General features: G+C 36.4%; 3 protein-coding genes across 3 annotated transcripts; 1 reads left to right on the top strand and 2 right to left on the bottom strand.

Moving 5' to 3' along the window:
* Positions 1-951, bottom strand: LOC102541915 (olfactory receptor 1165-like). The gene has a single exon (XM_006214127.3). It carries the CDS (start codon positions 949-951, stop codon positions 1-3), a length of 951 nt encoding a protein of 316 aa, XP_006214189.2.
* Positions 952-7,474: 6,523 nt separating this feature from the next.
* Positions 7,475-13,369, bottom strand: LOC102541665 (olfactory receptor 5D13-like). Its single transcript, XM_072970815.1, has 2 exons — positions 13,362-13,369; positions 7,475-8,417 (listed from the first exon to the last, which is right to left on the bottom strand). The coding sequence occupies exons 1-2, from the start codon at positions 13,367-13,369 to the stop codon at positions 7,475-7,477; spliced, it is 951 nt and encodes a 316-aa protein (XP_072826916.1).
* A 742-nt stretch (positions 13,370-14,111) lies between these two features.
* On the top strand, positions 14,112-21,759 carry LOC102541418 (olfactory receptor 4P4-like). Its single transcript, XM_072970814.1, has 2 exons — positions 14,112-14,178; positions 20,801-21,759. Exon 2 carries the CDS (start codon positions 20,824-20,826, stop codon positions 21,754-21,756), a length of 933 nt encoding a protein of 310 aa, XP_072826915.1. The 5' UTR covers positions 14,112-14,178; positions 20,801-20,823; the 3' UTR covers positions 21,757-21,759.
* The last annotated feature ends 4,022 nt before the right edge of the window (positions 21,760-25,781 follow it).

Genomic DNA, 25,781 nt, shown 5'->3' with positions numbered 1-25,781 from the left:
TTACATTGCATGAGAAAACAGTTTGGTGTTAATTAACTTTCTGGCTGCCTCCTTCACATCATTATTTCTAAGGCTGTAGATAAGGGGGTTCAACATGGGGATGACAATTGTGTAAAACACAGTGGCTACTTTGATGAAGAGCCATGAGCTTGTGGAGTTGGGCACACAGTAGAGAAGAAGGAGGGTCCCATGGAAAATGGTGATGGCAGTCAGGTGGGAGGCACAGGTGGAGAAGGCTTTGTGGAGTCTGCCAGTAGAATGCATCTTGACGATTGTGACAACTATGAAAACGTAGGAGGAGAGGATAATCAGGAGACTACATGCCTCATTGAACGTAGAAATGATGAAACACGTCATCTGACTGAAGTAGGGGTCAGAACAGGCTAGAGAGAGGATGGCAGAATACTCACAACCAAAGTGATTTATGGTGTTGGAACCACAGAAGGACAGTCCCAGAAGAGAATATGTGATTGTCAAGGAACACATCCCACCCCACGTGTAGGATGCAGCTACCAGGAGGGCATAGAGCTTACGAGACATAGCGACTGTGTAGAGCAGGGGGTTACAAACAGCCACAAGTCGGTCATAGGCCATCACCGCTAACATGAACATTTCTGTAATTACAAATGCACAAACAAAGAAAAACTGTGCCATGCATGCTTTGAAAGAGATAGCTCTGTCGTCCACAACCAAGATCTCTAGGAGTTTGGGTGTGAATACACTGGAATAACAAATATCCAAAATGGACAAATGGCTGAGGAAAAAGTACATGGGTGTGTGGAGTTTGGGATGGATCCTTATGACCACGATTATGCCCAGGTTCCCCAGCAGAGTGATCGTGTAGATGGTCAAGAATGCTAGGAAGAGGGGCACCTGGAGGGGTGGGTATTCTGAGAAGCCCAAGAGGATGAAGGTGGTCACAGAGCTCTGATTTCCCTCATTCAGCACCATGACTCTGGATTTTTTAAGTAAGTAAGTAAGTAAGTAAATGAATAGATGAATAAATGAATAAATGAATGAAAAGGATTGATATTGGGCAGCAGAACATGAGAAGGTGGAGTAAGAGGAACTCACTACAGCTCAACCTAAACTAATGAAGGCAACATGGTCATCGTGTACCCACAAGGGTTCTGAAAGCTTCCATTTAAAGTCTTACGTGACAACGTAACTGAATTTGATTATGGGCAATTCCCTTTATCCCTCAGAACTTTAGTTTCCTCATCTGGAAAAGAAGAAGAAAACAGTAATTATCAATAGCATTATTTTATATAAATGATTTCTAAATGTAGGTGATACTTAGAGCATTGAATAGCCCCATGATAAAATGTAACTATATGAGAACAAAGGAGACAGAGTGAAATCAAGAAAAAAAAAAATTGAGCTGACCATAGTAGCTCCATGATCATGGCAGAAGTGACCTTAGGAAGAGTCAACACTTTTAATACATAAGGAAAAATATGTTAGTAAATTTCTTTGGAGAAAGAAGTATTCTCCATTCACAAGTCTGTATTGGTAAATTGAATGTTTAGCTGTCTAAGTATACCCCATTATTAAGGACTCATAGAACATCTGCTTAACAGGATCTTCAAGTGGTCTCCTCAAAAACTCCACTAATAACTAAGTTCTCTCAGTTACACATCCACCAAATGGTCATTTATAAGGCTCAAAATTAGTAAGCATATTCCTAAATTAAATTAATTTAATTAATTCTCATTCAGCCTCAGTCCCTTATTACATATGTAGCTTTAGCAAACTGTTAACTTTATGAACCTCAATTTTATCATCTATGAAATGCTAATAATAGGACTATCCTTGGTCATTTAATGCTTAGTGCAGAAGTCTCAAATCAGGTATGCCTTTAAATTATTTGAGAACACGTCCTACACTTAGTTAAAGCCTCTACAAGTATCAGCTCCCTTCCACCTGAATTTTCTAATGTTGTTTTTTTCCAAGAAAATGCCATCAGTTCCAAGTGTTTAAAATGTCTTTTCATGCACATATGCCATGTGATTTTAAGAAGGGTTTTATATCCTGGATTCCTTTTAAATTTAGATTTTCCCTCAATCTGAGAGTCACGGTTGTTGCATTTCTAATTTACTGACATGTAGTCTTTGTTTTCCCCTGGTTTTCCAAACTCCATCTTGTTCTGTCTGACTTTCTTGTTTGTCATCTCATATCTTTGACTGTGGGAAAGTCAATCAGAGAAAAATTCAAAAGGAGAAATTTTCAACGTGTATCTCCTTCTTTATTTACATTGTTATCAGCTATCTAATCATCCAGACATAAAATTTCCAACTATCCTATCAACCACAGTTCAATCTATAAGATTAACTTTGTTGACTTTCTTAGCCTCTTATGTAATAATATAAGTACTTTTGAAGGCATTTTAGACTAAATGAATCAAATTAAAATGTTTCAGCTTAGATTTCTGTAATACTTTTAGGAACTACCTAACCACATCCTGTTGTCAATACAAAACTGCTTAACTCATAGAAGTATTATTTTGGGGGGTTGGGTAATTAGGTTTAGATATCTACTTAATACTTTTTTTTAATGGAGGTACTGGGGATTGAACCTGAGACCTCCTGCATGCTAAGCATGTGCTCCACTACTGAGTATACCCTCCCTAGACTATTTTAAACCTTTATCATACAAAACCAAGTCATTCACATCTTCCAATCTTCAACCATTTATCCCACTGAGATCCCACTTTTCCCCCCATTGTATCACCATTTCACAAATTACTACCTAACTCTTCCAGGAAAACTTTGCTGTTTAAATGTTTCTCTTACTGCACTTTCTTTTCACATATAACATCATTATATTTACACAATGCCTAGCATATTTTGCTATTTATTATGCGTGTATGTGTTTCTGTGTGTATGCATGCACATTTGAATGTGCATTAGCTTTTTCTCTGAATAATATCACTTTTTTAGGATAAGACTTACACTTACCGTTTCTTCTATTAGCCCCTAATGGGCTTAACATAGTGATCAGAGACATATTTTCAGTTTTAGGACAATGGTCCTCAGATAATAAAAGTAGAAATTAGCCTACTGAACATAAGCCATGAACTAAGTAAATATTGCTTGACTTGGCTCACACACATTTCCCCTGCCAAGAATTTGCTGGATTCCAAAATCCCTGAGATCAGAATGAAAGATGATCCTAAGCTGAATCAACTCACCAAATGCCATCTTTTCCTGATGTATGTTTATTGATGGCTTCCTTGCTAGGACGAATAAGCTGCATACACACTCTGTCTCAAAATTGAAAATTTTGTTTAAATATTTCCAGTCTTTTAATCAAAAAGTTGATGATTCTTACAAAATGTAATTAATAAAGATACCAAAAAATGTCATTTTTCCAACTATCAGGAAATTGTGAAGGGAGCAGGGAGATACCCTTGAGGAATAGACAGACCTAGAAATTATACTCTATGATTGTGTTATTTGTTTTATATCTAACTGCCTAACCTTGGGGACATAGACCTTGGAGAATTCTGACATAGTTTACTGTCATGAGGTACAAAGAAAATAATTAACGCAAACTACCTCTTCTTCAACTTAGAGTGTAACTGACTCATTGACATGTTGCTTATGCCTTAAAAATATTGATCACAATATAGAGATGATACTTCTTAAAATCATAAAAAATTTACAATATGTTTTCTAATGATCTTAACATAATTGTGGCTGATAGGATGTGTTTATTTAGTCTTATGTCTGGATGTGTATTTATATAGATTCATGATGTTTTTTGTTCTATCCGGAATGCACATGCTTTCTGCTGGGGGTTGAAAGAGTTGGGGGTTGGGAGAGTGGGGGTATTTTAGGCATCCTGATCATGGTCATGGGTCCAACTGTCTCCCTTCAGTACAGCCACAGAGGTCATAGCAACAATGTCTTAAATTCATCTGTGTAATTCCTGCATCTACTCCTCTAGGTTGCATATCAAGAAAGAAAGCCATGTTAAATATTGACCCAATACAATTACACTACATACTTTCCTGATTAGGAAGTCCTGAGATACGTGCATATGTAGGGGTGTCGGAAAACAAAAGTTACACGTATTGTTTAAAGGGGTTGATAATTATTCTGCAGCTAATATTGAAAGATTAAACCAAAGTGGTAGTCCAAAACTCAGCACCTAATTGAAGTTCACATTTACAAGCGTAAGCTATTTTTAATATGGAGTGGCTAAGAAAAAAGACAATATCTGCTTACCTGCTTGAGCATCTCTTGGTTGGCCTACGTAAAAGCAGTTGATCTTTCAACTAAAAGCTTGTCAGGGATTAAATCATTAAAAATGCTTTTAAATCCAACCAAAGGATTATTTTTAAAAAGATCACTTGAAACAGAGACTTTTTTTTCTATTTACAGATTTTTTTTTCTTTTACAAATTTCTCTATCTGCATTATAGAGCAAAACTGAAAGAGTCAGATAGCTGAAGTCCATGTGGGCAGAAAAAAAAATTAGTGCAACAAGTCCTACTTTTAATACTATTAATTTTATATATTGTCATGCTATAATTCTAAATTTTTACCCTCTAAATTTTGTTCAGAATTGCATGCAGGTTTTAGTTAAAGAAAGAACTGTGTGTGTGATATAACTTGTTTTCATCCTCCAATGCGTGGTTTTGTTAAAACTTCAAGACCTTAATTTCATAAATTCTGATGGTGTTTTTAGATTCAGAAACCCAGACTATGGCTGTCCCAAGAGAGGGTTTGGGGATTGCATTATCTAAATAAATTAAAAAATGGATGTCTTAATTATGTGTAATATGCTATCTTTGAGTGTTAAAAATATAGAAATATTTCAATTAAGTACTGCAAAATTCAAAAGTTAAAGATTTATTGAACCAGTGGGTGCCAAACATTCTTGATCAAGTGATAAATGAGCAAACGCATTTATTTATAGAATTTGTCTTTTTTTCTTTTCTACAGCAATAGGCTGCAGAGAGAGAAAACAAAGGAGAAATTAAAAGAGGGGAAAATGAAGCTGTAGGAAATTACTTTTCAGGAGAGATGTTGAGGTTCAAAGCTAGAGAGATATTAGAAAACGTATATGAACCCAGTCAAATTGCTAAAAAAAAAATGTTTTCAAAAGGGAGAAATCTATCATTTGCTTGGGATAGAAAAATTGACTATAACCAACAGACTCTGACAGACAATAAAAGGAAATAGCAAAGTAGACTGGAATGCCAGGGGTACCCCAGATCTCTGCAGACCACATCATCAACAAAATTATTAGCACACGTTGAGAAGTATATAATTTCTGACACGTAATTTTATCACAATGAAATTTAGGAAATTTTCCCAGTGGCTTAGAAAAAGGAAGATTCTTTGGGGCTATCAAAAATATTTCAGGTTCTCTTACGGTTAATTCTGCCAAAGTTTTGATGCCCAGAATTTTGGATTTTTTTTTTCTGTAAGTTCTCTAGGGCAATCAGAAGAATCCAGAATCCATACCCCTCTCCTTCCCATTTCTTGTGGCCACCATGTTTTCCATGACAAGAATTCTGCATCAGCTACGTGATTTTTCAAGATATTTCATTCAGGGACCACTTTATCACAATCATTCAAAAGGCTAATTTAATAAACCATGCTGTTACTGCAGACTATGGGTTACTGGAATTCCATTTTTATTTGCATGGTGCTTAGCACTGCCTTCAAGGCCAAGGATATGTCCAAATACTCATCTTCGAAGGTTTATTTCAAAAAATTACCACTACTAATCTGGGCTCATTTGGGAAAATATAAACCTCACTAGGAGGTTATGAAAGGAAATTATTTAAATATGTGTTGAAAAGTTGATTTAAAAAAGAAAAAAGAAAGAAACCTGATATGACACAGTGATGATTAGTGCAGGAAAGAGCTAACTTTCCTAGAATTGGGGGATGTTCGAATTAACAGAATACAGAAAGATGGAGACAGGTATCCTAGATCAAAAAACTAATAGAACCACAACACATGCATCTCTTCTTACTCTTTTCTTGTAAATCTTTATCATGATTGGTAACACACAGTTAGAAAAGGCAAGTTATTATATTTAATCTCAACCAGTTATTTGCTTAAAGCAATCCAATGATCTATCATTTATTTTAAAACTTTGGTAAAACCTATCATAGTCCTGGATTATCTGTTATCTGAGTTGAGTTATCTGACATTATCAAGGAAGGATGTTTTTGATGAGGTAAATGCTTTCATCAATCTTTCGCAGATTTTGAGCTGAATTCTTCAGGTCGCCCTATACTCCTGACCCATAACATTTCAGCTCTACCAGAGCAGATAACTATGTTACAGCTTAATTTTGGGCTTAGCCACATGGTTTTCTTTGACTCATAAAACGTCAGCAGGTGAGACTCCAAACAGGCACTTGAAATATTATTTTGTTGTCTGACATAATTTACTGTGACTCAGCTTTCAACATAGGCGATTAGCCAAATGGTCCAAGGAAGATGATGTGCACACAGGTGTACAGAGTGAAGATTGGCTGATGCAGTCCGCTTGGCCTCGATGCTCAAGGGGCTCAGCCAGTCTCAGCGGAGCCACCTCAGCGCAGCCAGCGATTCAGAAGGATTCCTATTGCTGCCTCCTACTGGAGCTCACAATTGTTTTCTTTTTATCAATAAGTAACGTGCTCAAGTAGATCTGTGTAATGTATCTTGATCAATATCATGGTTACCACATTGTACTATCATGGGGGAAACTGGGTAAAAGATATTGGGATCTCTCTATGTTATTTTTTTACAACTTAAAGTGAATCAAAAAGTATCTCAATCAAATTTCCAATAAAGAAGTAAATAAAGTAAAACCACATTGACTTATGTGGAAAAACCAGATTGCTGGACATATAGCTCCAGAGTGTGCATCATTTTCTTGCACTAGCACATCGTGGCACTGTGGTCATGGTTGCCAGTTATAATTTAACTATACTGTATTTGGATGTTTTAAGTGAGATATATTTCCTATTTATTTATTTTTTTTTGGCCTGGGAATCTTCCAATACCAAAATTATTCTTGTGGAATTAAATATATTTTCCTTAAAAGATATTACTATACATCAATAAAAATAAATGAATAACAAAAAAGATATTTAGTGTTTGATGTCAAACTGTTCATAATTACTACATTCATATTGAGAAGTAAACTTCCTCATTATAAGCTCTAACGCTTCAGATCATCTGAAAAATCCTACACTTCACATGACTTAATTGAATGAAAATTGGTCCAGGACAACCACATGGTCATGTGTATTAATGTAGAAACCTTTATGGTTCATAATCTGAAACAAAAATTTACTTTGAGAAGTCTTTTATTCCTACTATTGTCATTTTAGTGATTTCATTACACATAAGAGTGAACATATCTTGGACTTTCAGTTGCAAGGTTAGCAAGATTTGTGTATTGATTTGCTACTGAAAAACCCTTACTGTACTCTCAAAAAGAAATAATGAATATTTTCTAGCTTTACACTTTTTCACAGAACAATTTAATATTGATTAATTTCTTCACTGACTCCTTCACATCTTTGTTTCTGAGGCTGTAGATCAGAGGGTTCAGCATGGGGATGACCACGGTGTAAAAGACAGAGGCCACCTTGACCATAAGCCATGAACTTTTGGAGTTAGGGACACAGTAGAGGAAGAGGATGGTCCCATGGAAGATGGTGATGGCAGTCAGGTGGGAGGCACAAGTGGAGAAGGCTTTGTGGCGCCCCCCAGTGGAGGGCATCTTCAAGATAGTGATAAAAATGAAAACATAGGAAGTGAGAATGATCACCAGGCTGCTTACTTCATTGAATGTGGCAGAGACTAAAAGGACCTTCTGGCTAATGTAGGGGTCAGAGCAGGAAACAGCAACAATGGTGGAGTATTCACACACAAAGTTATTTATGATGTTAGACCCACAAAAGGATAAGGCTGACAAAAAGTATGTGTACGTTAGGGAACAAGCCACACTCCAAGAGTATGATGCAGCCACCAACAAGGAACAACGCTTCTGAGACATCACAGCTGTGTAGAGAAGAGGGCTACAAACGGCCACAAATCGGTCATAGGCCATTGCTGCCAACATGTAGGTTTCCGTCACAACAAACATGCAGGCAAAGAAGAACTGCAGGATGCATCCTGTGAAGGAGACGGTTCTGTCTTCTACAACCAAGTTTTCCAGCAGTTTGGGTGTAACCACTGTAGAGTAACAGAAGTCAGCAAAGGACAAGTGGCTGAGGAAGAAGTACATGGGGGCGTGGAGTCTGGGACTGAGCTTGATGGTCAGGACCACGCCCAGGTTGCCCAGCACCGTGACCGTGTAGACGGTCAGGAACACCAGGAAGAGGGGCAGCTGGAGTTCCGGGTACTCTGAGAAGCCCAAGAGAATGAAAGTGACCTCAGCGCTCTGGTTCTCTTGGTTCCTGTGGATAAAATATGAAAGTTGGTTCAGCGACGAGGAGCAAAATTTGGACGTGGATGGCTAAAATGAGGAAATGTCGAGAGACTTGGTGAGTATCTGTAAGTAGTGTTGTGGAAAATACTTGATTTCAATTCTTAAACTTATTTTAAAAGCTAGAATTTACTAGTGTCACCGTTATAGGGTGAGCATAAAATTTGTGCAAATGGAGTAGTAAAGTTAGTTGAGAAAAGTGGAACAAAAATAGAGTTGATCTGTTATATTTCAAATGATCAGATCCAGTCCCCTCAGAGGCAGCTGGTTTCATGAGACAGATCAGCGTAGCTTTTTGCATGAATATGAGACAGCTAAAGTCCTGTTCTTGAAAGAAATGTGTATCATAAATTTTTACAATTTCTTCCTTGCCTGACTTATTTAACTGTGAGAAATTAGAACTCAGAAGAGAATTATTGACCCAGCACAATGGTCAAGTTACTTTATTTTGCTTTTTTTTAACTACGGTTGGTGTAGCTATTACTGAATTTACCTTTCCAGTTAACTACTTAGCACTCAGTCACATTTCTCTCCTCGTATTTTAGAAATTTCCTGCAGAAGAATAATGTACTTCAAGAGCTACATTTATCTAATTATCAAAATTGTAAAATCTGTTACTGTTACGTCTTGTTCTATCAAGTAGTTAAAGAGACTCGTGGTAGAAATAAACTTAATTGTATTCTCTTCACACTATTTTTCTTATGCCAGAGAACTTTCTACAACATCATTATTAAATGGTCAACTTACTCTAACTCAAAACTCCCAAAGATGGGGCACTGCTTCCTGATGTATGATTAGACCGTGGTTTTCTACTGAGTTAAAGATTTTCTTGCTCTGAGTAGGTTTCCACAGACATAAAGATAACTCTTGCAGCGCCCTATACTGTTATCTTCATGATCTCATCCAATAGTTCTTTCTCTACTTGACCGATGGCCATGGTCCTACTCTGTCAACTATTGTCAGCCCTCAAAAATGACAACTTCAGCCACATCTGTAACCTAGTACACATTGTACTTATTTTCTGTCATTTACCATTTTATCATTGTCTGTTCTACAGCAAAATCAAATTCACGCAACAAAGATGGAAGAAAGTAGGCACTCAGTAATATGTATTGAATAAATAAATATATGAGTATGTGAGTGAGTAAAGTCTACGTATATAATAAGCATATTGGGGTAAAAACTCTAATAATACTCTAATTGTAATAATATTATAATAATATTAAAGAAGTTAGACTTGCCTACTAAGGCAGCAGCACGCTGTGAACTCACGGTGCGCTGAGACACACCTGGAGTCCTAGGAAACAGCAGCCACTGTGCAACCTTCCTGGGCCCTGAGCTTCCTGAATTAGCATAAAATAAAGATACGTATGGAGATAAAAGGACGCATTGAATTCTTTTTTTTAAAAAGGCCTGTGTTCCTCCAAAACGCTTCAACTGTCTTTTTTTTTTCTTTTTACTGTAATTTTTTGCTATAATTCATTCTTCTCAAAGCCACTTCCAAATCTTTCTGAAACCTAAAATGGCACTTTGCATAAATGATGTTCATTCCACACAGAATTCTGTAAAAATCCTGCCTTATCAGGAGCTGAAATCAAACACTGTTTTGTTTTCCAGTTATTACACCTAACTCTCTCTATGTAGCACTTGAGGTTTTCCTGTACATACAGAAGGACATCATTCACATAGCTCTGCTTTTTCTTCTTCAATTGTTCCTTTACTGTCCTTTGATTTGACACTTGTGATTTAATCCCTCATCACTTTTATGATTTCCTGAAAGTATATTTCAGTTTAACGTAAAACTCTTTTTAAAAAGACTGAGTTTTAAGCTAAACTTAAATACTCAAACACAGAATGCAGATTCTGTACCTGAAGAGACTTTTTCCCAAATCTGTGTTCATCCCCTGTGGCTCTTGTAAACAAAGTCTGAGTAGCCAGGACTGAGAAGGAAATCACCGCCATCAAAGATAAAGACATTTCGCCATGCGTATTCAGTTCCTCCTCATGCACACATCTTCCCCACACCTGTGGCTCTGCGTTTCACCTCCTGCACTCCATGTTTATCGGTGGACTTGGGGCCAATGTTCACAGTCTTGCATTTAGCCCCAGGAAGTGTCAATCGTGTTCAGCTGAGAACACGAATGTCCTGTCCACTGTTTCTCTCCCTTCCAGTGACATCTCTCCTGGAACGATTTTCACATCGTAGACCCACTATGCACTCAGTACTATAACAGGCTTTTCAGAAACTATACAATTATAAAACACGAGCCTCATTCTCAGTCTTTTTCCTTACGAGAAACATTCCAGGGAATAATGCATATAAGCACAAAAGACACACTGAAACACATAATTCTTATTTGTTATTTAAGTTTGTGCGGATAAAGTAAAGGATAAGAACATTGCAATTGAGAAAAACTGAAACATCTCTCAGTGATGTAGGCTGGTGAATAGTAAGTGATAAATGTGGTGAAAGATAAGGAACTGAATACTTCTAGTGAGCTGCACTAAATAGGTCACCTGGCCGTTAGTTTTACACATGTGCTATTTTCCTTTTAAAATGAAATAGGGATTGAATCAACTCACCGGAGTGCAGAATTTGACTTATTCATTTAATGGAGTTTGTTTGCTAATATTAATGGATTCCAGAAAAATTCCTGCTGAGAATTCAACTATTTTTAGTATAGTAATAAACCTGAAAAAAAAATAGGAACAGAAATCTACAGTATATTGCAATGAATATTTCAGGAATAATGACCTTTTCCTCTAATCTATTAAAAAATAAACTCAGAGATGACAAAGAGAAAAGGAGGCCAAAAAGCTGACCCCTAACACCAGACTGTTACGTTTATATGCCATCAAAACCGTAGGGAGCTTAACCCTGGAGAATATTGTTGACTCTCGCCTTGGGGATGAGAAATAGAGCAATTAGATGAAGCAATTCCCTGTGTGATGTTTTGGGCATATTTGATTTCTTCTAAAGATTGGGGAATAATTTCATCATAAACTCTAATCAATTGTCTTTTTAAAATGTTGAACAAGATGATATCTTTTGTCTTTAATTTTTCTTTTTAATAAAGGTGCTGGGGATTGCACCCCAGACCTCAAGCGTGCTGACCATGCACTCTACCACTGAGCTAAATCCACTCCCCTATTTTGTCTTTAAACACTGGAAAAATACAGAAATGTACAAAAGAAAAATCAGCTATTGAGTGACAATCCAAAGATTCTTACTCATTGTTGACTTCCGGGTTTTCCTTTGCTACATGAATATGTATTCATCAGTGTGTATCTGGAAATAAAACTTACACAATACATACCATGTTATAGTTATAGGGTTCATTATCCTTTCTTTAATTTAACATTGTGTTGTGAGCTTCATCTTCTATGAAAACCACTGATTTTGAGATAATAAGGTTTGTATTACTCTCCAAACATGAACACAATTCTATTTAATTCTTAGATTTATTTTTGAAATTGAAAAAAGAGCTGGCACTCTATTTTTTTAAATTTGTAATCTAAGTTTATGGGAAGGAGAATGCATTTATTTTTTTGAGGAACTACCATATTTTAACATATAAACATCTCAGTTCCAGTGACTTGATTTAATAGAACAAGTACAGCAAACTTTTCCTGGAAAAAGCCAGACAGTGTATATTTTAGGTTTTGTGGGCCATGTAGTCTTAATTTCAACATTTTGATTCTTCATCTTGAGGCACGGATGCAGTCACAGACAATACACAAACCGATAGGCCTGGCTCGTGGGTTGTAGTTTGTCAACCCGTGCAATAGAATTTACTTCTTGATTATTCAAGGTCCAACCATTGTTTCCAGAGCAACAGACTGATGCCCTCTGAGTAGGGATGTAGGCACCTAGGCGTCTTCCAAATCGTGGGTCGCAGCAATGTGGTTATTATAACCCAATTATAACACCCTGGGAGGAGCAAGAATTTGCTTTTAAAAATCCTATGCCTTTCTGCATTGCCACTGTGCATAATGCTTTTTTTGTTTTGTTTATTTTTACTTATTTATCTTTCACTTTACACTTTTGTCGAGCACATCGAGGGTGCTCTTCACATGTTGAGATGCTTGAGTAATGTCCAGGGTATTTCCTGATTGGCAAAATCATGATAGGATTTTGAACTTTGGGTTGAACTATAAGGTTAATAAAGAATTGCAGGGTTAAGAAAGAAAAACAAAAGGATTTTTAATCAGAAAAGATAGTCTGAGCCAAGGTAGGAATTTGAATGTTCATGTTTCTATCAATCACTTAGAAATTGACTTTATGCAGTTAGCAGTACTAGAAAGAGTGGAGAACCAGAGGGTACCAGTTGTAGAAAGAATGTAACTGGGATGAGTAACAGGAGTGGAACCTTGTGGCAGGGCTCCCCGCCAACAAGACAAGAGTGTAGTAATGAAGCGGTGGTGGTTGTAAACAGGTGTAGCCGTTGTGAAAGAAACTCATTCAGTTCTATTATTATAATCATGACATTCAATTTGGTTGCATTACAGTAGTTTACGGAGACAGAAAGACATAGCAACCATTTTCATTGTAGTTCAGAAGGGAGCACTGTGTTCTTGACAGCATCTCACTGCAGGTAAGTCAGTGGCTCCCAGTAACCATGAATAATTGTATACTCCCTTGCAATATGAAGTAATTATAGGTGAGATGTGTGTGTGTGTGTGTGTATACACACATATATATATAGTAATTATAGATGTATGTGTATATATATATATGGGAGATAGAAGATCTTACAAACCATCAAGGGCCTGAAGGTGTCTGAAATACAGAAGGAAAACAAAAGGGGACTCCAACCAGTGTTTTCAAATATTTTCAAGGCTAAATTTTTGAGAAACCCTGGTCTCCTTCCTGTGTCTTCAAGGCAGAAATTTAATTAATTAAAAAAAAAAACACAAGAACATGATTTCAGAACAACAACAGAAAAGCTTCCTCCCCATAGCACCCAAATAGAGTAACACGGGTGACCCCGCGCCTCTGGGCTGCTCAGTACCACTAAAAGGGTATAACAAGGGGCCCTAGAGATGTCAACTTTAACGTAAATAAAAGGAAGGGGGCGGCTCTTCAGGAAGAACGCAGCCAAAAGTAAAACTCCACAACAGCTCTCTGCATGTCCCATCTTCCGTGACTAATCCTTATATTGGTCTAAAGATCTCACTAAGATCACCTCACCTTTGGTATTCTCAAAGTGCTCTGTTGTTTTTAAATTATCTGTATGATTCTCAAAACCCAGAAGTTGTACATATCTAACAGGTTGTTTTAACCGCCCACCCAATGAAACAACTGTTTCAGTAATTAAACAGTTACTCTAATCGTCCTAACAAGGAAGGATTTGGTTCAACGCAAGCTTTTTAAATCCTTGCCTGAAAACGAGAAGACCATTTCTGCGAGCTTACATGAGTATAACACAATCTAAAAATAAGGAATTCAATTCAAAATAGCCTCCCAAGTCCAGGATTACATATAAACGCGTAGTTGCAGAGAGATGGAGGCCTACGGATACACAAACCTCTGAGAACGGAAGGTACACAGTGCAGCCCGTGAGGACTGCTCTGGTCTCCAGGGTAACTCGACGTGATTACAGGCGATTTTCTTGACTTTTTTGATCTGCTCTAGGTCTCCAGCCTGACGCATATTTCAGAAAACATGGACGAGCCCAGGTAACTGTGATAACGGAGCTCTTCAATCCCAGTCCGCTGTTACTTCTCACCACGTAAGAGGCGGCGCGTTTTTTTTTTAAGTTTATCCTAGTTTGACGTAAGGAGAAAGCAGTGTTGGTTTTACTTTTCCCCAACACTCCCAATTTGATTCTCCATTTGTGGTCTCATTCTCAACCAAAATACATGGTAATTGGTAGAACATTTTCAAAGGGTCTAATAATAATAATAATAAAAATTTCCCTGAAAATCAGTAGCAATGCGTATGAACTTTCTCTTAGAAGCGATACAAATGGAGTATCCACTAGGTGGCGGGGTGATACCATAATTTACGTCAGGCCCCATCTCTCAGTGTATTAATGCCTTAGGGAGGATTACAAACAGATAACAAGACATTCATGATTTGAATATAACCTTGAAAATTGTTCATTCCATCTCCTTTTCTTTCAAGAATAAGGAAACTCATGTTCAAAATGGTAAATTATTTGATCACATTTAAGTTATCTTTGCTTTTCCAATTTTTAATTTTGAGCTAGGAATGATGGACTGGCTCTTGATCACTTACACAATCACACAGTTTGGGTAATAAAGAGTGTAATCAGTTCATTTCAATTTACTTATAATAAATAATACACAAATAAAAATGTGATTAATAAGATACACAGATATTCGTATGAATATTAAAATTCTTACAAAAATGTAAATATTCCTAAAAGCAAAGAGCAAACAAAACAAACAAAATGCTAAAAAGCCACTGATCTATTAATATACACACACGTGAGAGTCATATATCCATATTCATATGTATGCATGTACATGATGTAAAAATATCATGTACATGACATAAAATATTATAGAACTATACTAGAACATAAGGATTATATTAATAGAGTTAATGACAAAGTTAAACCTGACACTATTCTATATACATGAGAAATTCATAAATAAAGAAAATTCAGTAAAATTTATTCATTTATTATTTTATTATTTTATTTTGGTGGGGGGAGTAAGTTTATTTAGTTTCAAAGGAGGTACTGGGGGTTGAATCCAGGACCTCGTGCGTGCGAAGCACACACTCTCCCACTGAAGCTATCTCGTCCCCCAGAAATTCAGTAAGATTAAAACTACAGAATGAGCTAGTGATCCCTAAATTAATTTCATTTTTGTGAACAGAAACTATTCTGAATGATTTGAGTCCTCTGAAATTTGCTGTGGCCTGCTTTATGATTCATCAAATAATTGATCGTGGTGAATTTTATATAGGCACTGAAAAACATCTGTGGGCTGTCTTTGTTGGGAGTCATTCTATAAACATTAACTAGGTTAAATATGTTAATTATGTTATTTAAAACTTCCACAACTCAGACATTGTACTGCTTGTTTATTCACCAATAGAAAAAATACGTTGAAGTCTTCCATGATGATAAATGACTTATCAATTTCTTTTGTATCCCCAGAATTTTTCTTTACCTATTCTGAAGGTCTGTTATCATGTGCACTGACACTTGGATTGTAACCTCTTCATAGAAGGTGGCCATGTGTTTCATTATGAAATCATCTTTAGTGTTTTTATTGCATTTAAAACCTACTATGTCTTATACTGTTATAGATGCATGAGATTTCTTTGGAAAGACTTTACTTTGTATATATATTTTTACAATGCCTAAAGTAGATGAACACATGCATAACTTACTACTTATAAATTTTACCCAGGTCTATATCACACAGAAGTATTTGTTTATGTTCACCAAAATATAACAAGATTCTTCGAAATACTACTATTCATAATTTTTACTGAAAAGTTAAAAAACAAGAACAAAACAAATAGAAAATCATGAGCATTTTATGTATACAATTTGGGGTATATTCATAAAGTGAATACTATGGCAAAGAGAATAAAGAAATTTGCAAGCGACAAGAATAAATCTTACAAATACAATGATGATCAAAAGAAGCCAGTTACCCTGTGGAGAAAGGGGAACCCTCCTACACTGCTGGTGGGAATGCAGTTTGGTGCAGCCACTGTGGAAAACAGTGTGGAGATTCCTCAAAAGACTAGGAATAGACTTGCCATATGACCCAGGAATTCCGCTCCTGGGCATATATCCAGAAGGAACCCTACTTCAGGATGACACCTGCACCCCAATGTTCATAGCAGCACTATTTACAATAGCCAAGACATGGAAACAGCCTAAATGTCCATCAACAGATGACTGGATAAAGAAGATGTGGTATATTTATACAATGGAATACTACTCAGCCATAAAATAAGACAACATAAGACCATTTGCAGCAACATGGATGTTCCTGGATAATATCATTCTAAGTGAAGTAAGCCAGAAAAGAAAGAAAAATACCACAAGAGAGCACTCATATTTGGAATCAAAAAAAAAACATAAATACAAAACAGACACACTCATAGACATAGAATACGAACTTGTGGTTGCCAAGGGGGAGAAGGGTGGGAAAGAACAGACTGGGAGTTCAAAATTTGTAGATACTGACAGCCATATGCAGAATAGATAAACAAGATTATACTGTATAGCACAGGGGAATATATACAAAATCTTGTGGTAGCTCACAGCAAAAAAAAAAAAGTGACAATGAATATATGTATGTTCATGTAAAACTGAAAAACTTCTCTACACTGGAATTTGACACAACATTGCAAAATGACTATAACTCAATAAAAAAAAGTAAAACAAAAAAAGAAGCCAATTACCAAAAAAGTGTAATATATAGTTTTATATATATAAAGTTACAAAAATAACTTTAAAATGATATCAGAGTTTTGTAGAATTTTTACTGGCTTTTGCCCTCCCCTCTCTGGTGTGATGGTGGTGGTTTTGATATTGTAGCCTGCATTCTTCATACGGGATTCTAGATCCTAGTTCTGGATGGCGTAGCATCAACCATATTTGCAAAATATTGTATATGTCTATTGCATTCTGTCTGGAGTCTACAGATAGAACTATTGCTAAGTGCAAATTCTGTTTCACTTAACATAGACATATCAGGCCAGAAAACATTGGGCATTGCTTGAAAACACTGCAAGATAAATAACTCACTGATGCCTAAGGCTTAGAACAAAAATCAGGGGAGAGTTTATTTGGGAAATTAGGACAGTCACAAGCACTTCTGTATATACAAGAATTAAGCAGCTATGACCATGTTCAAAGTAGGTTAGAGGACAGAAGGGAGGGGGGTACTGGGAATCAATGGGCACACAGTTTCTGTTAGGGATGATGAAAATGTTTTGAACATATATAGTGGTGATGATTGCACAACATTGTAATTATGCACTCAAAGTTGTTAAGGTCCCTTTTTTTATATATAAACACCTTTGAGGAATGTGGTCTGTGGAGCTTGGAAAAATGCTGTTAGAGAAAACACTGCCTCAGAATGTTACTGAGAAATAAGCTAAACATAAGTCATAACAAAACGGCTTGGTAACATCCTCTGTCACAGGGATGATGTGTATAAGGGGATTGACTGGATGAATTATTGACAGAAAAATCAACAGCCAAGGACAGTGAGAAAGAAAGGACAACAGATTGTGGTGACTTTTTAAAGAGTTTTTATTAGACAACAGGAGATGCATGCTGGACCATCCAGCATCCTCCACAAACTGTAAGCTGAAGCAACATTAATGTTTTCCCTTTACCTGCAACCCAGTGTTCTTCTCTTTTTACTTCTCCTTTTTTCTGAGGTGTGAGTATTACAAACTTTCTTTCCAGGTCATTAGAGTTTTCTGATAATTGTCTCCATATTAAAATGGAAGCTGCCCTGCACTTAGTTTCCATATACACATAGGAAAACATGACTTGATTGATACAGTTATTTTTAGTTCTTTGAATAATGGTAAAAAAAAAAAAGTTCAGCTTCAGTGTGGTCAAATTATCCTGATGGGAATTTCCAAACTCACAGAGATACTGCAGTAAATGTCTACAAGTTAAATAGCTCACAGGTAACGCTGTTTGGAGATCAGACAGGAACCGTGTATTGCTTTTGTTTGCATTTTTCACCAGAGAATGTGATAAATGTGCTATTTGAAGAGAAATAAATAACTTTTGCCAACATAAATGCAGAAGTTACCATTTTCTTCTCTTAAATATTTAAATAAAACTGGGAAGACTCTTGAATTTGTTTTAGAAACAAGCTGGACACCTTCCCTTAGAGAGCTGGTAAGTTCTTTTTGCAGGATGCTTCAGAATTATTTGCATTGTGAGACTTATTAATGTATATACATTTATTGAATTCATTGATCATTTCTGAGTGTGGTGTATGGCACTGTGAAGCACTACACGTACCTAGATTTCAGCCAAATATCTGGTGAGTTGGACACATGATAATTTTCACTTAATCAACCCACAATTAATCACTGTCCTTAGGTCAACAAGAAATATATTTTTAAAACTTATTATTAAAATATCAATTTAACAATTATTGGCACCTTGACTAATGTTTGTTAGAAAACTTTAGCCACAGTTTACATATAATCAACTTTTGAAATTGTTGCTCTATGTATTTAGTAATATAAAGCATCTCTTGTGGCAGCATATTTTTTATGTAATTCATACATAACTTACACTCTGTGCCAATTGCATAAAGTAATTAAAAACATGACAGTGATAAATATTCTTTCACAACTTAGGGAACGTTAAGAGGTAGGAAATAAAACTGATAGTTGGTGATCTATACTTCAGTAAAGGATACAGAAAATCTGAAAAGGAAATACTGAAGAAGGACAGACAGAGTGTGTCCAGAGACTCTGTTCCTATTTCCTCTTAATTGTCTGAATGTGTCACATTTGTAGTTTGAGTTTCTCTGCCTATTCTATTACGTTCAGCCAAACCTGAGCCATTTGTTAAAATAGGATACTAATGAAGATGATGCAAACAGCCCTTCAGAACGAATGAAAGGGTGAGGAGTAAAGGACGGGCAGGTGTAGTTCTGTACATAGTGGAGACCACCAAGGTTGGAGACCGCCAGGGTTTCAGGGAAAGTGACCCGAGTTTTAACATAAAACAATAGACTAAGAAACGAGGGAAGGTTACAGGGATGGGTTTATGTGACCTCCAAATGATTTTTGCTAACAGGATACCAGTAAAAATCAGAAGACTCTTTCTCAGTGGCTCTCTCTGTGTCTCTCCAGCTTTCTGAAGTAAATTTGATTATAAACATTCTGTAGTTTTGTATCTCTTCAATACATGACAAAACAATTATAATGATAGTGATATATAATTAAAATGAACTTCCATTTCATTCTATCAAACACTGAAGGTAAATTTATTCATTAACTTGGCAAATACATACTGAATACTTAAAATGAACAAAGTGTAGAGTGTGGATACTAATAATAAAGAATAGAATTAATAATTTAATTCATGGCCATTGATCTTAACTCTCACACACTAGGTAGATTTGTATTTTGTCTCTTCAAAACCCTGCTTTATGTACACACATTTAAATGGTAATTCCACTGAAAGGGAAAAAAAAGGTGGGAAGTGTTACAGTTTTGAAAATAAATTGTAAATATATTGGTGCTGAGGTTATGAGTAGATGCATTAAAACATTTTAAATACTAAGGTTCAGTGTTTTATCCAGTTGAAGTAGAGAATTTACGGCGTGATTCGGTGGAATGGCTGCTTCTCAATGGCTCCCCCTTGGCCTGTCTATGGTTCTGGAAGTTCCACCAGCAAACAGGTGTTCATTTGTCCTGAGATATTTACTAGAGTTGGTCTCACATTACATGATGGCAGGAACTAGGAGGAGGAGGAAATAAAAATATTGGGGATGAAAGAGAGAAGAGTCAGCCTGAGATACCAAGACTGATGACATGGAAACTGAACAGAGCATGCGTTTTCAGGGTGGCTGATTAGGGAGAGCTGAACAACTTGTGTGTGTCAATTAAAAATAAGCCAGTTTATGCAAATGAGTAAGGCACTGTGTGAGATTAAATTTCAAGTTATATGTACTATTACTATCCTCAGATGTCTTGCTAAATGTCAAAAACAAACATTTTTGAGGTCTGAGATAAAAAAGTTTCAAAAATAGAGATAATTATATTTTTCTTGTTATCCTTTTGATTTACTATAAACTATGATATTTCATCTATAAATTAAGCATATTTGTAAATTACTTATATTCGTAAATTACTTATATTTGTAAATTAAGTATGATCATGATTCCAAATTAAAAATTTTTTCTGTTTATCATCTTTCCACCTATGAGAGATGGCAGGAAATTTCTCACGTATAATATTATCCACATATTATACTTCATATATTTGCACTTTTTGCATTTTCACTCAATGCTCCACTTCTGTGTGCATTTTCTCCATAATAAATAGTGAGAATAGCAAAGAGATATCTAATTTTTTTTCTACAGAACCATTTCTTGAATTTTATGATTAGGGCATAAGATCCAATTGTATTTGATAATACATGTTAATTGAATGGATATGGAAATATACTGTACTCTCCATTACCAATAATTAATGTTTTCAAGAAAGGGCCAAAAAGACCTCCAGGAAAGCCTGCCTAAATGAAAATCAAATTTCTATTTCCGCAACGTTTAACCCTTTCCATTATAATCTGCCCCGTGACAAGAAATAATACACATCACCATGTTTAATCCATATTTATATCATAAGAATTGATAATTGTCTAATTTCAGGTGGCTACAAACTTCTCTGAGTCATGGAAAACAGGAATAACGTTACAGAATTTATTCTCTTAGGACTTTCTGAGAAAAAAGAAATTGAAGCTCTCTGCTTTTTGCTATTCCTACTTTGTTACATTGCAATTTTGATGGGAAACCTGCTTGTCATGATGTCTATCACCTGCAGTCAACTTATCAAGCAGCCTATGTATTTCTTCCTGAGTTACCTCTCGCTCTCTGACCTCTGCTACACCTCCACGGTGACCCCCAAGTTGATCATTGACTTGCTGGCAGTAAAGAAGATGATTTCCTACAATGGCTGCATGACACAGCTTTTTACCATGCACTTCTTCGGGGGGATCGAGGTCTTCATCCTCACAGGGATGGCCTATGACCGCTACGTGGCCGTCTGCAAGCCCCTGCACTACACCGTCATCATGAGCAGGCAGAGGTGCGGTGCCATGATGGCTGCTTCCTGTGCTGGGGGCTTCCTGCACTCCTTTGGTCAGTTTATCCTAGCCATCTTTTTGCCCTACTGTGGCCCCAATGAAATAGATCATTACTTCTGCGATGTGTATCCTTTGCTGAAACTGGCCTGCACGGACACGAGCAGAATCGGTCTCCTGGTCATCGCCAATTCGGGCCTGATGGGCCTGGTGACGTTCGTGGTGCTGTTGATATCCTACGCTGTGATCTTATATACCATCAGGTCCTACCCCGCGGATGAGCGCCGCAAAGCTCTCTCCACCTGCAGTTCCCACATCACTGTGGTGGTCCTTTTTTTCGCTCCTTTACTCTTTATTTATATCCGACCAGCAACTACTTTACCGGAAGACAAAGTGTTCGCTCTGTTTTACACCATCATTGCCCCCATGCTCAACCCTCTGATCTACACACTAAGAAACACGGAGATGAAGAATGCCATGAAGAAGCTATGGTGCCGTATCACGGGAAGGAAGGAAGTAAACTGAAAAACATCCCTGATTTTCACAAGGAGCTTGTTAAATACATGATTTCTCTACTCTGAAACCTTTACAATGCATAGTGCTTGCCTATTTTTCTTGTACCTAGCAACTCAAGTACGAGCAAAAGTTTACATTTCCCTGGATTTATGCAGACTCTCTGCTATGCTCTGGTTTTCTTATTTATCTCTCCTCTGCCCCACGACCCTTGGGCTGTGTAACTAATTTAGCTACTTAGCAGCCGCCTATGGAAGGCAGCGTGCAACACAGATCAACACTGAGAGCCCGTGTCGCTAATTCTTGTGCCTCACCATGTTCAGTGAAGCTAATTCCAGCTGCCAACTAATGAATTAAAAAATAATTCCAATCTTTTACTTGTTTTGCTTAGAGAATATTCTAAAAGATCTAATTTAAGACCCACAAGATTTCTTTAAAAATTCACTTTTTTTTTTCTAATAATTTTGTGGTCAGTTGCATTCTGGAGCTTCTTATATGCCCAAGCCTCTTCTAAGCCCCACATCGAACTTTTTCCTTCTGTTCTCATGCACTTTCACTTCCGGCTCTGTTCATGTATAAATCAGCTGCCACACTGTGGCTAATTCTAGTACCTTATAAAATACAGGTTAAAGGCATGAGTTCTGGACCCAGCATTGATTACTAACTATGAGGATTGGGACATATTCCCAACAAATCATCTATTACATGGTAATATTATTATTATATTAGTTATATGTGTATAGTTATGTATATAACACTATACATTACTATGTATAATAATGTATAACATGTATTTTCAGAAAGGACTTTGCTGTACAGAGATAAATTGGGAAACTATCTGCTCATCTGGCAAGAGAACCCGTGGGAGCATATGGGCTTCCTGAAAGCACTGTTGAAAGAATACGAGTCTTTTTTGAAGCATCATCTAGAAATTCCAATGCCTTAGCAAGCCTTTTTTATCCCCTGGGGAAACTTAAATCTTAAACCCTCAGCCTACTTGCTGTGCTTTTAATCCAGGCCATAGGCTTCTCATGTGTTCCCCACTGCAGCTCACCTCAGCCTCCCTTAGCTACTTGATTCCGCTCTGTCCTGACATACGAGCATCACACACAAGATTTCCTCATGGTCCCCGTGTCTCATGTTTAATCTCAGTGTTTTGGATCCTGAAGCATTAGGGAAATGTAATTAGGAACTTCGGCATAACTATTTATTAGGAAGAAATTGAAGCTGTAGTTTATATCTTTGGCAAAGTATACTGATGGGAAATTTCTAAGCCCTCAGAGATATTGAGACAAATCTTGTATTCCCATTTTCTCAGAATTTGCCTTAAATGCCAATTAAATATCAAAAAGAACATATAAAGTTATCTATATTTATATATATAAAATACAAAAATTTTCTCTAAAGACAAAGGTAAATAAACTTCAGAGAGACACTTCTTTCTTTTCTAGAAATGGAAAAATAGTGCACTAAAAAAGTCTCAAATTTAGTTCAAGTTACGAAGTGTATCTCTATTGACAGAACTCATAAGAATTCTCCCATAAGACTTCATGCAATCTGAGATGTATTTTTGCATAGCAATGCTGATTTTTTTCAATTCTGATTTTTCTTGGGTGTGAAGCCTCAAGCTTAGAAGAAATCTGCCTGATGAGTTTAGCAGCTGGTAAGTTCAATCCAGCTCATAAATGTATGAGTGGCTTTCCTTAAAATGAGTATTTAAATCATGCAGATTGTATTTATAATCTAACCCTCAAATAAACCTTTTGCTGGAAAGATCTAGAATCATTATAAATGCTACTTCTAGTATGTGAGGAAGGCTGCTTTCAACTATGATGAATTGAGTTTCGTGCATCAGCTCTTTGAGTTATCAGTACCATATCTCTCAACCACCAAAATGTTATTTGATTTACTCATTTAATCATATCATTAGCTCTTTGTGCTCCATGATGAAAAAAAGCTGAATATGAAAAAGATGCACCAGCCCAGCAGATCAGTGGACAGAATTTCAGTGAAGGGACTGAATACAAAATGATTAAAAATCAGAATACCAGTATGCTTCTAAGACATACTGCAAAAATATATGGAAAAATTTTCAATCAATCTACTTGAATGCATAATATCCACATGGTAGGTTTCTTTTTCCTAAGTTTAGAGCATTATTTTTTTGAGATGAAGAAAAATTATCAAAGGGGAATATGAGCATCTAATTTGGGTAGGGCTAATAATCTAAAGGAGAGAAAACAAAAAACTTTAAATGGCTGAAATAAATAAAGTTTATCTCCAGGTTTGTAGGGGAGTCCAGACCAGGAGGGAAAGATTTTGCTTAATGATAGAGTGTTTCCCCAATGTGAGGAACCCCAGCCTTCAGGTAAGAAAGAACGGATTGTTCATGACTGAGAAACTATGTTTTTTCTTATGTACCTTTCTTTATCCCATGTTAAAATAGTATGTATTTTTAATAAGCTGTTCAAAATTTGTAGTAAGAATAATACAATGGTATACTATTCTTAATTCACATATGCTCATTGATACAACAAACATGTATAATGTTAATGAGAAATATTTCCTAAATGTTTAATCTTAATATATAACAGTTTTTGTCCTAAGCTGTTACATAAATGAACTCATCAAATCCTTACAACAGACCTCAAAGTTAATTACCATATTACTCATTTTATAGATGAAGAAATTGATGTTACATATTTTGCCCATGATTATGCTCCAAGTGAACTCTGGAGTCAGTATCCTGTCTCATTTTATGTAGACTCAGAACTCATCACCTTAATTGCTAGAATCTACTACTACTTAGATAGCTTGAGGACCTCCTAAGTTTATAACTGTATGGGGGTTCTGAAGAGGAAGGGGGTAACGAAGATGTTTTGAGCATTGAGCTTCCTATGTATAAATGTGTTCACATTTCACAGGAATCCTGTAAATTAAGCACTGTGATGCTCATTTTAAGGAAGAAGGGGAAAAAAATGTTCGAGGTATAGACTCTTGTATTTAAGTATCAGAGTTGAGTTCTGAAATGAGCTGTGTCTCCACGTTTCTGATATTCCCTGCAGTGCACAGCAGACAGTACAAGACATGATTCCTGAGCTGATGTACTTATATTTTCCCCACTTTTAGGCTTAGTAATCCTAGAGGGTGGCTAATATTTATTGAATGTATAATACTTTCTAGGCACTGTTCTAAGACTTTTCATAAATAATAATTTTTAATTCAAAAAATCACCATATACAGAGGTATTATCTTTATTTCAATTTTACAGATAGGTAAACTGAGGCACAGAAATGAAACTGTCACTTGCCGATATTGTAATTTTTATAGTCCCAATATACCACGTGGAGCGGGGAAGGCAGGAGGGAGGCAGACAGGTGTTTTCCCCAAATTCATGAAGACTCGCAATCGGAATCTGGGGAGATCGTCAGAGATGATCTAACCCAGCTCCTTTATTTTATGAATGGAAGCCCGAAATCCTAGGGAGTAAACAGTTAAACAACAACATGGGAGAAAAAACTAGGTATCATTGTCCACGGATACAGTGTATTTGCTAGATGATTACCTGGAATGGAAGTATATCTAAGTGTATCTGCTTCTATTTGAAAGAACTGAAGTGATTAAATTCTTTTCTGTAATCATGCTTGTGTGGGTGGATTCTCTAAAAAAGTAACAAGAGGAAATGATTGAGAAAAGCAGGCTACATCATTTTTATTGTGTTGTGTTTGTGAGAACTATTTTGGAATTAGCAGAGCCCACTCCTCTGTATACTATTTCCAACCTAGGCAACCATAATTGATTGCCTGTTAAGATGTGATTCAGGTAACTTTTTCTGAAAATTAACTTATTTTGAAAGAGTAGATAGGCAGAAATAAATGAGAAATTAAAGAAATACATTTATATTGCTGTTCATATTCTCTACTGCACACCCAGAGGCAGTATTGTGGCAACAATATTCAAAGTTACATAATGCTTTGGAATTTTCCGAGTCCTAGTTGGTTTGTTTTCCATTGCAAGACCTGTGGTATTATTAAAAT

Source organism: Vicugna pacos, chromosome 10 (assembly GCF_048564905.1).
Source record: "Vicugna pacos chromosome 10, VicPac4, whole genome shotgun sequence".
In the NCBI taxonomy this organism is placed as follows: domain Eukaryota; kingdom Metazoa; phylum Chordata; class Mammalia; order Artiodactyla; family Camelidae; genus Vicugna; species Vicugna pacos.
The sequence above is the reverse complement of the archived record's forward strand: the minus strand, read 5'-3'. Positions and strand labels throughout refer to the sequence as shown.

What these genes read in the sequence shown, in the direction of transcription:
- LOC102541418 (XM_072970814.1), top strand. Translation starts at nt 20,824, where the DNA reads ATGGAAAACAGGAATAACGTTACAGAATTTATTCTCTTAGGACTTTCT.
- LOC102541915 (XM_006214127.3), bottom strand. Translation starts at nt 951, where the DNA reads ATGGTGCTGAATGAGGGAAATCAGAGCTCTGTGACCACCTTCATCCTC.